Source organism: Herpailurus yagouaroundi, unplaced genomic scaffold (genome assembly GCF_014898765.1).
Source record: "Herpailurus yagouaroundi ecotype Mexico unplaced genomic scaffold, PumYag 199, whole genome shotgun sequence".
Classification (NCBI taxonomy): Eukaryota; Metazoa; Chordata; class Mammalia; order Carnivora; family Felidae; genus Herpailurus; species Herpailurus yagouaroundi.
Window position 1 is genome coordinate 22,912,536 of NW_024412430.1, and position 16,130 is coordinate 22,928,665.

Sequence of the window (16,130 nt, forward strand, 5' to 3'; positions counted from 1 at the left end):
TTCTTTCTTTCTTTCTTTCTTTCTTTCTTTCTTTCTTTCTTTCTTTCCTTCCTTCCTTCCTTCCTTCCTTCCTTCCTTCCTTCCTTATTTATTTATTTTAAGAGAAAGAGAGAAAGCATGAGCATCCTTCCTTCCTTCCTTATTTATTTATTTTAAGAGAAAGAGAGAAAGCATGAGCAGGGAAGGAGCAGAGAGAGAGGGAGAGTGAATCCCAAGCAGGCTCCTGTCAGCACAGTACCATACCAGTCTTGATCCCGGGAAGCATGAGATCATGACCTGAGCAGAAGTCAAGAGTCAGCGGGGTTGGGGGTGGGGGGGATGGGCTAAATGGGTCAGGGGCATTAAGGAATCTACTCCTGATATCATTGTTGCATCATATGCTAACTAACTTGGATGTAAATTAAACAATAAATAAATAAAGAAATTAATTAATTAATTAATTAATTAAAAAAAAAAGTCAGAAGCTCAACCAACTGAGCCAGCCAGGTGCCCCATTTTTTTGTTTCATACTTTCTACTTTCATTGTAGTGTTTCTACAAGTTTCTGTTCATCGTTTCCATTCTACACCCCGTATAACTTACGTTTTTTCTTATGTTTTAATTAGAAATGTTTTATCATAGAATATTATCAATTTTACCTTTAATGGCCTCATCCCATCACCAGTCTTGTCCTTTTTTATAATCATATCTCTTGCAAAAATTATTGCTGAACAGTATTTTTCTTTGGGAGATCTCATCTGATTCAATTTACATTATTTGGAATACTTTTTAAAGTATTTTCGCCAGATAAGGATAGAGATACTCTGCAAGTACTTTTATTTCTGAAAATGTCTTTCTCTAGCCTTCACAGAGAAATGGCCTTTTAAAGATTTTTTTTTAAGTTAATTTATTTATTTTGAGAGAGAGAGAGAGAGCAGGGGAAGGGCAGAGAGAGAGGGAGAGAGAGAATTCCAAGTAGGCTCTGCACCATTAGCATGGAGCCCAACATGGAGCTTGAACTCACGAACCATGAGATCATGACCTGAGCCAAAACCAAGAGTTGGGCACTTAACCGACTGAACCACCCAAGTGCCCCAGAAAAGGCCTTTTAGATACATTTCTGATATTTAATTTACTGCAGATGAGGCATCTTGATTTTCTGAAAATTTTCTCTGTAAATAATCTGTTATTTCACATGTGCTTTGGATTTATGTATGTTTGATTATCTTTAAAATTCAAGAATATCCCCAGATTTGATCATTGATTGGGTTCCTTCCTCTGTGTGTGTGTGTGTGTGTGTGTGTGTGTGCGTAAGTTTGTGGGGAAGGCTAATGGTACAGGCCTAGTAGTGGTGTGAGTGGTGGGAAGTGTGCTTGGGTACCTGGTGCCAGGGCAGGTGCATCTGGGATTGGGACTCTTGGGATGATTGATGAAGGTGCATGGTGGGTGGTGATGAAAGTGTGGAGGCCAGCAATGGGGGCATGTGATATTGTGATATAATAAGAAATAAGTATTTTAGTCTTAGTCCATGGTTCCCAGCACATAGCTCCTAAAACCTTTGTCATTTCCTAAATGATAAGAGCCACAGGGCACCTTTTGTTCCTGACTCCAGAAATTGCTCCAGAGAGATGAAGGTGAAATGGATGTTGTCATCATTCCTAATAAATTCTTTTGAACCACACCTGAGTTTACGATAATGAAGTAATTTTTTGAAAGTCTCTCCATAACCCCTCGAGGAGGGCTGGTTGCCAGGGGAGCGAACCATGTGATTAGAGCGTTGGAACTTGAAACCCATGCCCCGAATGGAGGTTGAGTCAGTCACCAATGGCCAGTTATTTAATTAATCATCTGTATGTAATGAAGCGTCCATAAAACCCCAAAAGGATGGAGTTTGGAGAGCTTCTGGATTGAACACATAGAGATGCTGGGAGAGTGCGGCACCCCTTCCCATATACCTCGCTCTATGCGTCTCATCCATCTGGTTGTTCCTGAGGTATGTCATTTTATAATCAATCAGTAATCCAATAAGTCAAATGTTATCGTGAGTTCTGTGAGCTGCTCTGGCAAATTAATGGAACCCGAGCTGGGGGTCCTGGGAACCTCTGATTTACAGCCAGTTAATAAGCACAAGTAACAGCCTGGGCTTATGATTGTCATTTGAAGTTGGGGCAGGGGGCACTCTCATGAGAGTGAGCCCTCAACCTGTGTGATCTGATGCTAACTCCAAGCAGATGATGCCAGAATTGAGTTAAATTGTAGGACATTCGGCTGGTGTTGCAGAATTGCTTAGTGTAGGGATTCCTTCCCCACCCCCGACCTTTTCCAACACACACACACACACACACACACACACACATATTTGATGACCAGAAGTATTGAGAATGGAGGAAAGACATATAGGAGGAATTTTTCCTTTGTGGGGCATGGAATTTACTGGTGGCAAGCCAGAACGATCAGGTTAGAGTGTTGGAGGCTCTGTGATCAGGGACAGTGGAATGAATGATTTGGGGTCTGTGAGCAGCAGGCTATGGGAACCAGTGATTCTGAGGTGTGAGTAATGGCTCTTGCAGGAGGTCAGTGTGCAGCAACTGACAGTGGAGCCACTTGTGGAGTGCGAGTGAGGAACTGGGGGTCGGGGTTGGTGATGGCTTACTTGAGGGGGCTGTGAAGTCAGATGACATCTGGTACAGTGATTGCATTCTACATGGATTACTGATATTGTAATAATATCAGTAACTAATTTTAGTGAGTATTTATATGCCACACCTGTCTGAGTGCTTTTCAAGTATTGTAAGTTTGTTTATCTAAAAAGTATGAAGATGGGGAAACAGATTGAAGTGAGTTCTCTAGGTTGTCACGCTAGAAGATGGAAGAACTGAGATTCAAACATACATTGATTTGGCTCCAAATTCTCGTTGTTCCCCTGTACCACCCGTCCCACACCGTATGAGGCTCTTGGGAGGACAGCTGAGTGGCTGTCACCATGTGGCACTGTCTCTGCAGGATCTCTTTGTGTTTCCACAGATCCCTGGTATCAGAGCACATAGTGAGCCTTCAGAATCTCTTTTTCAGACTCCAGTCCACCTTGGCCCAATATTTGCTGGCAGAGTTTAGACATGAAAAGTATATTTAATAGGAATACTTTTAATATAAAAGTTCAAAGCAAAAATTAATTTTAAAAGTCTATCATGAAAAAATATTGGGGAGGATAGATCTAGGGTCAAAGGGACACAATGACCAATGTGTGTGTCTTGATTAGAACCTGCTTCCAGGGGCGCCTGGGTGGCTCAGTTGACTGTCTGCCTCTTGATTTCAGTTTAGGTCACGATCTCAGAGTTCGTGGGAGCGAGCCCTGCATTGGGCTCTGTGCTGACAGCAGCGAGCCTGCTTGGGATTTTCTCTACCTCTCCTCTCTCTCTCTCTCTCTCTCTCTCTCTGCCCCTTCCCGCTCACTATCTCTCACAAAAATAAACATTTATTTTTATTTATTAAAAACAATTTTTTAATGTTTATTTTTGAGAGAGAGAAAGAGATAAAGCATGAGTGAGGAAGGGGCAGAAAGAGAGGGAGACACAGAATCTGAAGCAGACTCCAGTCTCCAACCTGTCGGCACAGAGCCTGACACGGAGCTTGAACCCACAAATCGCGAGATGGTGACCTGAGCCTAAGTTGGAGGCTCAACCACTGAGCCACCCAGGTGCCCCAAATAAACAAACATTAAAAAAAAAAAGTTACTTTGTTTTATAAGAATATAAAAATTACCTATAATTTTATCACCACCCAAATAATATATCTGTTAACATTGTAGTATATTTCCTCCCAGACAATTTTCTTTCTTGTGTATGAATGCACTCATATATGTGTCTATGCGTGTATGTGTGCATGTGTATGTACACACATGTTGTTCAATGAAAATGAAACCATACTATTTGGTACATCTTTTCATTTTTACTTGGCCGTTTAACATATTTTTCTACTGTAATTTAATTTTATGTGTCTTTATGTTTTCAGGATGGTCCACAAATTATTTAAAGAGTCTATAGTTATTGGGTATCAGTATGTTCTAGCCTTTTAAATTTTTTTTTTTAACGTTTATTTATTTTTGAAACAGAGAGAGACACAGCATGAACGGGGGAGGGGCATAAAGAGAGGGAAACACAGAATCGGAACCAGGATCCAGGCTCTGAGCCATCAGCCCAGAGCCCGACGCGGGGCTCGAACTCGCGGACTGTGAGATCGTGACCTGAGCTGAAGTCGGACGCTTAACCGACTGAGCCACCCAGGCGCCCCTGTTCTAGCCTTTTAATTTTGTTGTTAGCCATGCTGTGGTGAAATTTCTGCTTTTCAGTTTTTGTGCAGGGGTGCCTGGGTGGCTCAGTCAGCTGAGCATCCGATTTCGGCTCAGGTCATCATTTCATGTTTCATGAGTTCGAGCCCCATGTCGGGTTCTGTGCTGACAGTGCAGAGCCTGCTTGGGATCCTCTGTCTCCCTCTCTCTCTGCCCCTCCCCCACTCTCTCTCTCTTTCAAAAAATAAATAAACGTTAAAAAAATAAATTAAATTTTTGTGCAATTCAGGATGATTTTTTATGATGTCCTGGAAATGAGTTTTTTGGGTCAGGTGCATGTATGCTAAATGATGTATATGTCCATGTGTGGGACTCTGGCACACTTCCTTCTCTCATTGGTCACTCTGTTCATCTCTTCTCAGATCTCTGCCTCTTTCCCAGAAGAGCCAGAAATGACCAAGTCCCTGGTGAGTTCTTATTTGTTCATTTATTTATTTGTTGTTTTGTTTTCTAGTGGATTTTAGGAAGCATCTAATAACCCATATCGTAAGATGGACAAGTATAAGTTAATAAAAACCAAGATCAGAGGGAAAAAAAGAAGTGACTATCAACTCCAAGTCAAGCTTGGAGTATAGATATATGTGAGTTGTGATTTTATACAGCTATGAACTCTGAACTGTGAGATTGTCTCTGGTGTCCGTGAAAGACATAGCAATAATGAAAATGAGGTACTGGTTTATATTGTTGATAAGTAATTTATTTCATCTGTAGTAAAGATTGCCTGGTTCTTGATGCTTGAGAAAAATTCTGATGGCTCTTCAGATGAATGGAGACAGAACAGTGTCTTCAACAAGAACACTGTTAGAAATACACTGCCAGGGTTTCCATCATTACAGAGCGGTGCTTCTCTCGCTGGCACGTGACTTCAGATTCTTATTTAATAGGGTTGGGATTCCAACAGGGTGTCATTGCTGCTTGTCCAAGGACTACCTTGTGAAACAAAGTTTTGAGGTTTTATCATGAATAGGTGTTGAATTTTGATTTTCTGCATCAGTTGACATGGTTGTGGAATTTTACTTCCTTAGCCTACTGCTATGATGGATTACATTGATTTTCACATACTGAGCCAGCCTTGGCAACCTTTGAATAAACCCCATTTGATCATGGCATATACTTTTTTTTTTTTTAATGTTTATTTATTTTTGAGAGAGAGACAGTGAGAGACAGGGCGAGCAGGGGAGGGGCAGAGATAAAGGGAGACACAGAATCTGAAGCAGGCCCCAGGCTCTGAGCAAGCTGTCAGCACAGAGTCTGACGTGGGTCTGGAATCCACAAACCGCGAGATCATGACCTGAGCCAAAGTCAGACACTTAACCGACAGAGCCACCCAGGCACCCCGGCATATACTTCTTTTTATGTATTTTATTTGCTCATACTTTGTTGAGGACTTATATTAATGAGAAATATTGGTCTATTTTTTTTTTTTTTTAATTTTATTACTACTGTGTATGAATGAAAGTTCCAGTTCCCCCCTGCTTTTTCCCACACCACACCATTGGAATGTGAAGGGACATCTTTGTTCAGCCAGGCAAGAGTGGGAGTCTAGGCCACTCCTTGGGTCTTTATTTGGTGGGCGTGGGGTCAGGCCCAAAGTTTTTTGTTTCTTTGGGTTTTTAATCTGTTGTGTTTGGCTAGAGTATATTTTGCCTAAAATTTTTCTGCCTTCTAGGTTGCCCTTTTGCTGATCTTTTAGCTAGAGAGAGACTTTTCTTTGAGCTCTCTTTGTGTGCTCTTGGTGATTCTGGGTTGTAGAATGTTCTAGCACCTGTCAGGGCTGTATGAGGCAGTCTTCAGGAACTAATGTTGTGTAGTTCCTTGGTTCCTGAGGTCCCTAGCCAGTTTGTCTCTTATTCTTTGCCTTACAGAGTATTCTCAGATTGTTTATGGATGATGTCTAGGTTTCTAGATGGGCGTAGTGGAATGAGGAGAGATGAGTGCATTTGTTTCCATCTTTCCAGGAGTGGAAGTCGTTCACTGATTTTTTTTTTTTTTTTTTTTTTTTTTTTTGAAGGAGGACTTATTTTATAGTAAGCATATTCTTATATATTTTTTCAATAATATTTATCTCTTCTTTGCATTTTAACTTAAAAAAAGATGTTTTTAATGTTTATTTATTTTTGAGAGACAGAGACCCAGTGCATGCAGGGGAGAGGCAGAGAGAGACGGAGATACAGAATCCCAAGCAGGCTCCAAGCTCTGAGCTGTCAGCATGGAGCTCGACTTGGGCTCAAACCCACAAACCGTGAGATCATGACCTGAGCTGAAATCAAGAATCAGGTGCTCAACCAACTGAGCCATCCAGGTGCCCCATATCTCATTTTTTGGAAAAATGTCTATTCAGGTCCTCTATCCATTTTTAACCAGATTATTTGTGGGGTTTTTTTTTTTTTTTGTGTTGAGTTGTATAAATTCTTTGTATATTTCAGATATTAACCCCTTATTCAGTGTACCATTTGCACATATCTTTTCCTGTTCAGTCGGTTGCCTTTTCATTTTGCTGATTGTTTCTTTCACTATGTAGAAGTTTTTTTATTTTGACATAGCCTCAACAGTTTATTACTGTTTTTGTTTCCTTTGGCTGAGGAGACATATCTAAAAACATGTTGCTAAATCTGATGTCAAAGAGGTTACTGCCTGTGTTCTCTTCTAGGATTTTGATGGTTTCCTGTCTCACATTTAGGTTTTTAATCCGTTTTGAATTTATTTTTGGGTATGGTGTAAGAAAGTGGTTCAGTTTCATTCTTTTACATGTAGCTGTCCTGTTTTCCCAACACCCATTTATTGAAGAGACTGGCTTTTCCCATGGTATATTCTTGCCTCCTTTGTTGTAGATTAATTGACCATATAAACCCTGGGTTTATTTCTGGGCCTCCTATTCCATTCCAATGATATGTGTCTGTTTTTTGTGCTAGTACTATACTGTTTAGATTACTGTAGCTTTGTAGTATCTCTTGAAATATTGGATGTGCTACCCCCAGCTTTGTTCTTCGATTGCATTTGCTACTTGGGTTTTTTTGGTGGCTCCATAAAAATTTTAGTATTTTTCTAGTTCTGTAAAAAATACTATTGGCATTTTATAGGAATTACATTGTATCTATAGATTGCTTTGGGTAATATGGAATTTTAACAATATTAATTCTTCCAATCCATAAGCATGGTATATCTTTCCATTTGTTTGTATTGTCTTTAGTTTCTTTCTTTCATTAATGCTTTATTGTTTTTCAGGGTACAGATCTTTCATCTCTTTTCATTAAGTTTATTCCTAGGCTTTTAGTCTTTTTGATACAGTTGTAAATGGAATTGTTTTCTTAATTTCTTTCTGCTACTTTATATTAGTATATGGAAACATAAGCAATATCTTTTTTTTTTTTAATGCAAGTCTGATCTTTTTTTTTATTTTTTTATTTTTTTTAACGTTTTATTTATTTTTGAGACAGAGAGAGACAGAGCATGAACGGGGGAGGGGCAGAGAGAGAGGGAGACACAGAATCGGAAGCAGGCCCCAGGCTCTGAGCCATCAGCCCAGAGCCCGACGCGGGGCTCGAAATCACGGACCGCGAGATCGTGACCTGAGCTGAAGTCTGCCGCTTAACCGACTGAGCCACCCAGGCGCCCCAGCAATATCTTTTTTTTGTATATTAATTTTGTATCTGCAACTTTACTGGATTCATTTATTATTTCTAATATTTTTTTGGTGGAGTTTTTAGGATTTTCTGTGTATGGTACCATGTCATCTGCAAATAATGACAGTTTTACTTCTTCCTTATCAACTTGGATGCCTTTTCTTTTTCCTTTCTGACTGCTGTGGCCTAGACTTCCAGTACTGTGTTGAATAGAAGTGATGAGAGTGGACATCCTTGTCTTGCCCCTGATCTTAGAGAAAAAGCTGTCAGTGTTTCACCATTGTATATGTTTGTTGTAGGTTTGTCATTTACGGCCTTTATTATGTTGAGCTATACTCCCTTTATTTTTAATTATTTATTTTAGAGTGAGAGAGAGTGTGAGCAGGGGAGTGGAGGGGCAGAAGGAGAGATAGAGAATCTTAAGCAAGCTCCATGCTTAGCACAGAGCCCAGTGTGGGGCTCATTCCCACAACCCTCGGATCATGACCTGAGCTGAAATCAAGATTCAGACTCTCAACTGACTAAGCCACCCAGGTGCCCAGAAATATATTCCCTTTAAACCCGCTTTGTTGAAAGTCTTACTTTTATTTTTTTCATGAACAGGTATTAAATTTTGTCAAATGCTTTTTCTGCATTTATTGAGATGACTACATGATTTTTATCTTTATTTTGTCAATGTGGTGTATCATGTTGATTGATTTGTGGATATTAAACCATTCTTGTATCCCAGGAATAAACCTGGAAGAAATGGATAAATCCTAGAAACATATAATCTTCTAAAACTGAATCAGGAAGAGATACAAAATCTAAACAGACCAGTTACTAGTAGTGAAATTGAATTGATAATGAAAAAAAAAAAAAAAACCCCAACAGACAAAAGTCCAGGACCAGATGGCTTCACAGGTGAATTTTAGCAAACATTTATTTTATTTTTTATTTTTTAAATGTTTATTTATTTTTAAGAGAGTGCAAGTGGGGGAGGGGCAGAGAGAGGGGGACAGAGGATCTGAAGCCCGCTTTGCACTGACAGCCATGAGACCTATGTGGGGCTCGAACTCACGACTGAGATCATGACCTGAGCTGAATGAAGTCAGATGCTCTATCGACTCATCCACCCAAGTGCTCCATCTAGTAAACATTTAAGGGAGAGTTTAAGGGGTGCCTGGGTGGCTCAGTAGCTTAAGCGCCTGACTCATATTTCTGCTCAGGTCATGATCTCACAGTTTGTGAGATAGAGCCCTGCATTGGGCTCTGTGCTTAGAGCTCAGAGCCTGCTTGGGATTTTCTCTCTCTCCTCTCTCTACCCCTTCCCCGTTTGCTTGCTCTCTCTCAAATAAATAAACTTAAAAAAAAAAGTAAAGGAGAGTTAAAGCTACTCTTGTCAAACTATTCCAAAACATAGAAGAAGAAGGAAAGCTTCCAAATACATTCTAAAAGGCCAGCATTACCCTGATACTAAAACCGGACAAAGACATTACAAAAAGTATAGACCAAGATCCCTGATGAAACATATACAAAAATTCTCAGCAAAATATTAGCAAACTACATTCAACAATACATTAAAAGGGGGTGCCTGGGTGGCTCAGTGGGTTAAATGTATGACTTTTGATTTTGGCTCAGGTCATGATCTCACAGTTTGTAAGTTTGAGCCCCGCATCTGGCTCTGCACTGATGGCACAGAACCTGCTTGGGATTTTTGTCTGCCTCTCTCTCTGTCCCTCTACTGTTTGCTCTCTAGCTCTCTCAAAATAAATAACAATAAAATTTTTTTAAAAAAACAATACATTAAAAGGATCATTCACCATGATCAAGTGGGATTTATTCAATCTTTGCTTTATCTTGAATGTTTAATCCATTTACATTTAAATGTTTATTTATTTTGAGAGAGTGAGAGCACCATTGGGGGAGTGGCAGAGAGAGAGGGAGAGGGAGAGAGAGGACCAACTGTGAGATCATGACCTGAGCCAAAATCAAGAGTCAGATGCTTAATCACCTGAGCCATTGAGGCTCCCAAGTCCATTTACATTTAATGTAATGGCTGATATACTTGCACTTATATATACTATCTTACTATTAATTTTATATTTGAACCATCTATTTAATATTATTTTTACATTCCTTTCTTAATCTTCTTTTAGATTACTCAAAATTTAATTTTTTCCTTTGTTAACTTGCTCATTGTATACATTCTTTTTTTACCCTAGGTATTACAGTATTCATCTTTAAGTCGTTATTTCTACCCCCTTCTCAATAATTCTGGGATACCAAATCATCTTAATTCCATTTACCACCTCTCATCTTTGCATTCTTATTTTCATGCATTTAAATTTGACATGTATTTTATTATATTTTTTTTAAATGTTTATTCCTTTTTGAGAGACAGAGAGAGACAGAGCATGAGCGAGGGAGGGACAGAGAGAGAGGGAGACACAGAATTTGAAGCAGGCTTCAGGCTCTGAGCTGTCAACACAGTGCTGGATGCGGGGCTTGAACTCACTGACCATGAGATCATGACCTGAGCTGAAGTCGGATGCTTAACCGACTGAACTACCCAGGTGCCCTAGATTTGACATGTATTTTAAACATCACTAGATATTACTGTTACCATTTTTTATAGTCTTTGCAGTTTTATAAAGTTGGATTTGAGGAGCTTCTTGAATTTTTGGGCTAATGTTGTTCACTGATACCTCTCAAATATTGCCTCTGCCCCACATTCCCCCTCTGTCTTCTCAGACTACAATATGTTATTCCTTTTCACTGTGAATATTATGAATAATGCTACTATGAATTGTCATGTGCAAGTTTTATGTAGACAAATGTTTTCATTTCTATTGGGTATTTACCTGGAAGTTGACCTTTTGGGTCATGTTGTAACTCTGTGTTTAACTTTTTGAGAAATTGTGTTTTTCAAAGTGGTTATATCATTTTACATGTCCACTATCACTGTACAAGGGTTCCAATATTTCCACTTCCACACTAACCATTTATTATTATCTTTTTTTTAATTGAAGCCATTCTCGTGGAAATATACCACTGATGACTAACAATATTAAATATCTTTTTTATTATAGTCATCTTAGTGAATTTGAAGGGGTATCTCTATGATTTGGATTTCTATATCCTTTATGACTAACGGTACTGAGGATCTTTACATGTGCTTTTTCCCATTTGTGGATCTTTAGAGAAATGTATATTCAGGTCCTTTATTCATTTTAATTGGATTATTTATGCTTTATTGAATTACAGGAGCTCTTTATATATTCTAGATACAGGTCACTTACCAGACATATAATTTGCAAAAATTTTGTTCCAGTTTTTGGGTTGTCTTTTCACTTTCTTGATGCTATCCTTTTAAGCACAAAGTTTTTAATTCTGATGAAGTCCTATTTATTTTTTTCTTTTTAACTTTTTTTAATGTTTATTCATTTTTGAGAGAGAGAGACAGACAGAGTATAAGTTGGGGTGCTGAGCTGTCAGCACAGAGCCTGACGGGGGGGCTTGAACTCATGAACTGCGAGATTATGACCTGAGCTGAAGTCAGATGCTTAACTGACTGAGTCATCCACTTGCTCCTCTACTTTTTTCTTTAGTTGCTTGTGCTTTTGACTTTATATCCCAGGAATCATTGCCAAATCGAGCATCACAAGGATTTACCCTTTTAGCTAAAGTGTAAATTTGGCTAAATATAAGAACATTTAGGCCTTTGACCCATTTTGAGCTATTTTTTTTAATATGGTATGAGGTAGGTGTCCAACTTCATTCTTTTATCCTTTTTTTCCCCGATTTTAAGTTGTTTTGACACCTGTGTTGAATATCAGTTGACTATAAATATGAGGGTTTATTTCTTGATTCTCAGTTACATCCCATTGACCTATATGTCTCTCTTTATGCTAGTACCACACTGTTAAAAAAAAAAAAGTGCCTATTTTAATTATCTTTTTTAAAGAAAGAATGGACTTATTCAGTGAATTGGTAAGTGCAAAATGAATGGCAGAATATATTTTATCTTTTAAATGAAGTTTTAATGACATATGGCATAGAAAAGAATGCACAAATCATAAAGTTTTATGAATTTCCACAGCATACCAAAAAAATGACCAAAACAACCCAGAATATTATCAGTACTACAGAAAGAATGGCATGATTTATTTATTTATTTATTTATTTATTTATTTTTATTACTTTAATATAATTTATTATCAAATTGGCTAACATACAGTGTGTAAAGTGTGCTCTTGGCTTTGGGGGCAGATTCTGTGGTTATATATATTTTTTAATGCTTATTTTTGAGAGGGAGGGAGAGTGAGAGCATGGGGGTGGGGGGTGGGCAGAGAGCAAGGGAGACACAGAAACCGAAGCAGGCTCCAGGTTCTGAGCTGTCAGCACAGAGCCCGATGTGGGGCTCAAACTCAGGAACCACGAGATTATGACCTGAGCCAAAGTCGGAGGCTTAATCTTGACTGAGCCACCCAGGCACCAGCATGATATTTTTAATGAGATTTATTTTCCCTCAAATAATGATATAAAATATATAAAACTTTATATGTTGTAGCATGATGAAAATTATTAAAAGTAAGTTCCTAAATACCTTGTTTCCATTCTTCACATTGAATAGGAATGTGTTTTTGCAGGGATCAGTGTCATTCAAGGATGTAATGGTAGACTTCAGCAGGGAGGAGTGGCAACGATTGGACCTTGCTCAGAAAAGCCTGTACAGGGATGTGATGCTGGAAAACTATTTCAACTTGATCTCAGTGGGTAAGCACAGCTCCCCTGGGGATAAGGCTGTACCTGTTTGAGTATATTTGCATTCTCAGTGGAATTTTTTAAATCTGTGGAATTTCTGTGATACGTGGGAATTCTAAAGGCTGCAGGTCTGGGAGGGGCCAACATGGCGGAGAAGTAGGGGGATCCATACTTCCTGCATCTCTCAAACAAAGAAGTGTGGAAGCCAAAGGACTTTGAACACCAGAACCTGGGAGGAAAAGAGACTGAATCTACTAGGATGAAAATGGGAAAGCTGGAAAAAAGATAGGTGGGTAACTGTGAATTAGGGGAGATAAAAAACAAAAGGCCGCGTGGACATGGAGGGGAGGGACCCCCTTCTGCAGAGAGACAAAACGAAGAGAAGAGTGGCTAGGGAAGTGTAGGACGGTATCTGGACAGGAGAAAGACCTCGGACTGAGACTGGGAGGGATCCAATCTCTAACTGCGGGGCTTTCTTTGAACTGGGGCCGGCTCCCTGTTCACGCACCTAGGGAGGAGGGGAGCCAGGCCTGGGTGCAGGGCAGGGGCTCAGCCCGCAGCTGGAGAAAGTGGTTCCCTCCCTGGAGAGCTGCGCGATAGTACAGAACCTGCCTGCGTCTGCCACCCCTGGGCACAGTGGCTAGGCTGAGGGCGCAGTCTGCAGGAGGAAAAGGCGACCTTTTGCCTGAAGTGCTGTGGAGCCCTGGGGGCTCATGGTGAGGGCAGTGGCTGTGTGCGCAGTAGGAGAAGGTGGTCCTCCCTGAAGTGGCTGTGGCACAGACAAAGCCAGCGGGGACCACATATCGCGGCACTGAGAGGCACTTCCCCAGTGCCAGAGTGCACAGGGCGGGACTTTGAATCCTAGCCAAGCGCAGGGTCAGGGGAGTTGGCAGAGTGAGAAGGACCTTCTTGTCTGTGCCCATGGCACAGTGAGGGTGACTCAAACTGAGTCCACCGGGTCCAGCTCCGTAGAGAAGAGACTGGGGGATCACCATGTCCTCCCCCACTCCCCACCACCACCAAGTCGGGGCCTCAGGGATCACTCCTGGGCCCATAGTGGAGGTGGGTCCAGAAAACGCCAAACCACGCCCCTTTGCACTGGGTAACTGCTGTCCACCAGAGGGACACAGACCCTGTGGACAGCTACCCTGACAAGCGATGCAGCATTGCCTGGATTAACTAGGTCAATTCTGGATATATAGATAATTCTTCCCTCCCCCTCTCCATTTCTCCTCCTTATCTCTTCCCTCCCAATAACTCTGGTTATTCGTCTGTCTAAACAGACATATTTAATCCATTGTCTTGATACATGTCCTACACCTCCTTCTTTACAGTCCTTTCTCTCTCTCTGAAATAATTAAGCCATATAATTTCTCTGGGTAACTTTATCTTCATTTCATTTTCCCTGCCTCCTTCTTTTTTTTTTCCTTTCTCTGTCTCTGGATTAAGATTAAGCCTTTTAGTCTCTGCCTAATCAATGTTTATTTTTTCTTCCCACCGCCCCCCCCCCCCCCCCCGCTCCACCCCCCCCCTGTCATTTCCGTCCTTGTATGTGCTCTTCCATCAACACCACCTCCACCCTCTTCTTTTCTTGTAGTCTGTTTTTTTGTTTTTTGTTTTGTTTTTAGTCTTTAGATTTTTGTTTGTTTGTGTTATTTGTGTGTTTGATGTTTTTGTCTCCTGTTTGTCTATCTGTTTTCCTTTACAGGGCTACTCCAAGGAATAAATCAAAGCACATCTGGTGGAGGGTCCAAAATATTATTACGAGTAGGGTAATAAAATAACCGAAGTCACAAAAACAGAGAGCAAGTAACAATCCCTTAAAAAACACCTCCTGAAGGGCCTGGCTCTGGACAGTATATATGAGCCTCCTTTAATATAGCGGTGTTTGCAGGTGCAGAGCACACAACAAGCTTTTAAAACGCATAAGGGACAGAAAACTAGCCAAAATGATGAAAGGGAAGAATTCTCCTCAAAAGAAATTCCAGGAAGTAGCGACAGCTAACGAATTGATCAAAACCGATTCAAGCAATATAACTGAACAAGAATTTAGAATAATAGACATAAAATTAATCACTGGGCTTGAAAAAAGCATAGAGGACACCAGAAAATCTATTGCTACAGAGATCAAGGGACTAAAAAATAGTCATGATGAATTTAAAAAAATGCTATAATTGAGGTGCAAAATAAAATGGAGATGACCACAGCACGGATTGACAAGGCAGAGAGGAGAATAGGTGAATTAGAAAATAAAATTATGGAAAAAGAGGAAGCTGAGAAAAAGATAAAAATCCAGGAGTACAAGAGGAGAATTAGAGAACTAAGTGATGCGACCAAGCAGAACAATATCTGTATCATAGGAATTCCAGAAGAAGAAGCGAGAAAGGGGCTGAAAGCGTACTTGAACAAATCATAGCTGAGAACTTCCCAGATCTGGGGAAGGAAACAGGCATTGAAATCCAAGAGGCACAGAGAATTCCTTTCAGACTTAACTTGAATCGATCTTCTGCATGACATATCCTACTGAAACTGGCAAAATACAAGGATAAAGAGAGAATTCTGAAAGCAGCTAGGGATAAACGGGCCTTAACATACAAAGGTAGACACATAAGGGTAGTAGCAGACCTATCTACTGAAACTTGGCAGGCCAGAAAGGAAGGGCAGGAAATCTTCAATGTGGTGAACAGGAAAAATATGCAGCTGAGAATCCTTTACCCAGCAGGTCTGTCCTTCAGAATAGAAGGAGAGATAAAGGTTTTCCCAAACAAACAAAAACTGAAGGAATTCATCACCACTAAACCAGCCCTACAAGAGATCCTAAGGGGGACCCTATAAGTGAAATGTTACAAGACCACAAAATACCAGAAACACCACTACAAGCATGAAACCTACAGACATCACAATGACTCTAAACCCATATCTTTCAGTAATAACACTGAATGTAAATGGACTAAATGCTCCAACCAAAAGATATAGGGTATCAGAATGGATAAAAAAACAAGACCCATCTATTTGCTGTCTACAAGAGACACATTTTAGACCTGAGGACACCTTTAGATTGAAAGTGAGGGGATGGAGAACTATCTCTCATGCTACTGGAAGTCAAAAAAGCTGGAATAGCCATACTTATAGCAGACAAACTAGACTTTAAAGGCTGTAACAGGAGATGAAGAAGGGCATTATATAATAATTACAGGGTCTATCCATCAGGAAGAGCTAACAATTATAAGTGTCTACCCACTGAATTTGGGAGCACCCAAATAGATAAAACAATTAATCACAAACATAAGCAACCTTATTAATAAGAATGTGGTAATTGCAGGACACTTTAATACTCCGCTTACAACAATGGATAGATCATCTAGACAGAGAATCAATAAAGAAGCAAGGGCCCTGAATGATACATTGGATCAGATGGACGTGACAGATACATTT

General features: G+C 40.1%; 1 protein-coding gene across 7 annotated transcripts in view; it reads left to right on the forward strand.

Annotated features, from left to right (window-relative positions):
• The window catches only part of ZNF484 (zinc finger protein 484), a 32,876-nt gene that overhangs the window by 1,075 nt on the left and 15,671 nt on the right, over positions 1-16,130 (forward strand). For 2 of the 7 annotated variants that reach the window (XM_040449621.1, XM_040449622.1), the window contains exons 2-4: positions 4,689-4,733; positions 12,031-12,087; positions 12,581-12,707. In XM_040449621.1, coding sequence (XP_040305555.1) covers positions 4,719-4,733; positions 12,031-12,087; positions 12,581-12,707 — 199 coding nt within the window. In that variant the 5' untranslated portion in view covers positions 4,689-4,718. Of the gene's footprint in view, positions 1-1,190; positions 1,972-4,688; positions 4,734-12,030; positions 12,088-12,564; positions 12,708-16,130 lie in introns of those variants that run through there. The other 5 variants (XM_040449623.1, XM_040449624.1, XM_040449619.1 and 2 more) reach the window with 4 other exon arrangements.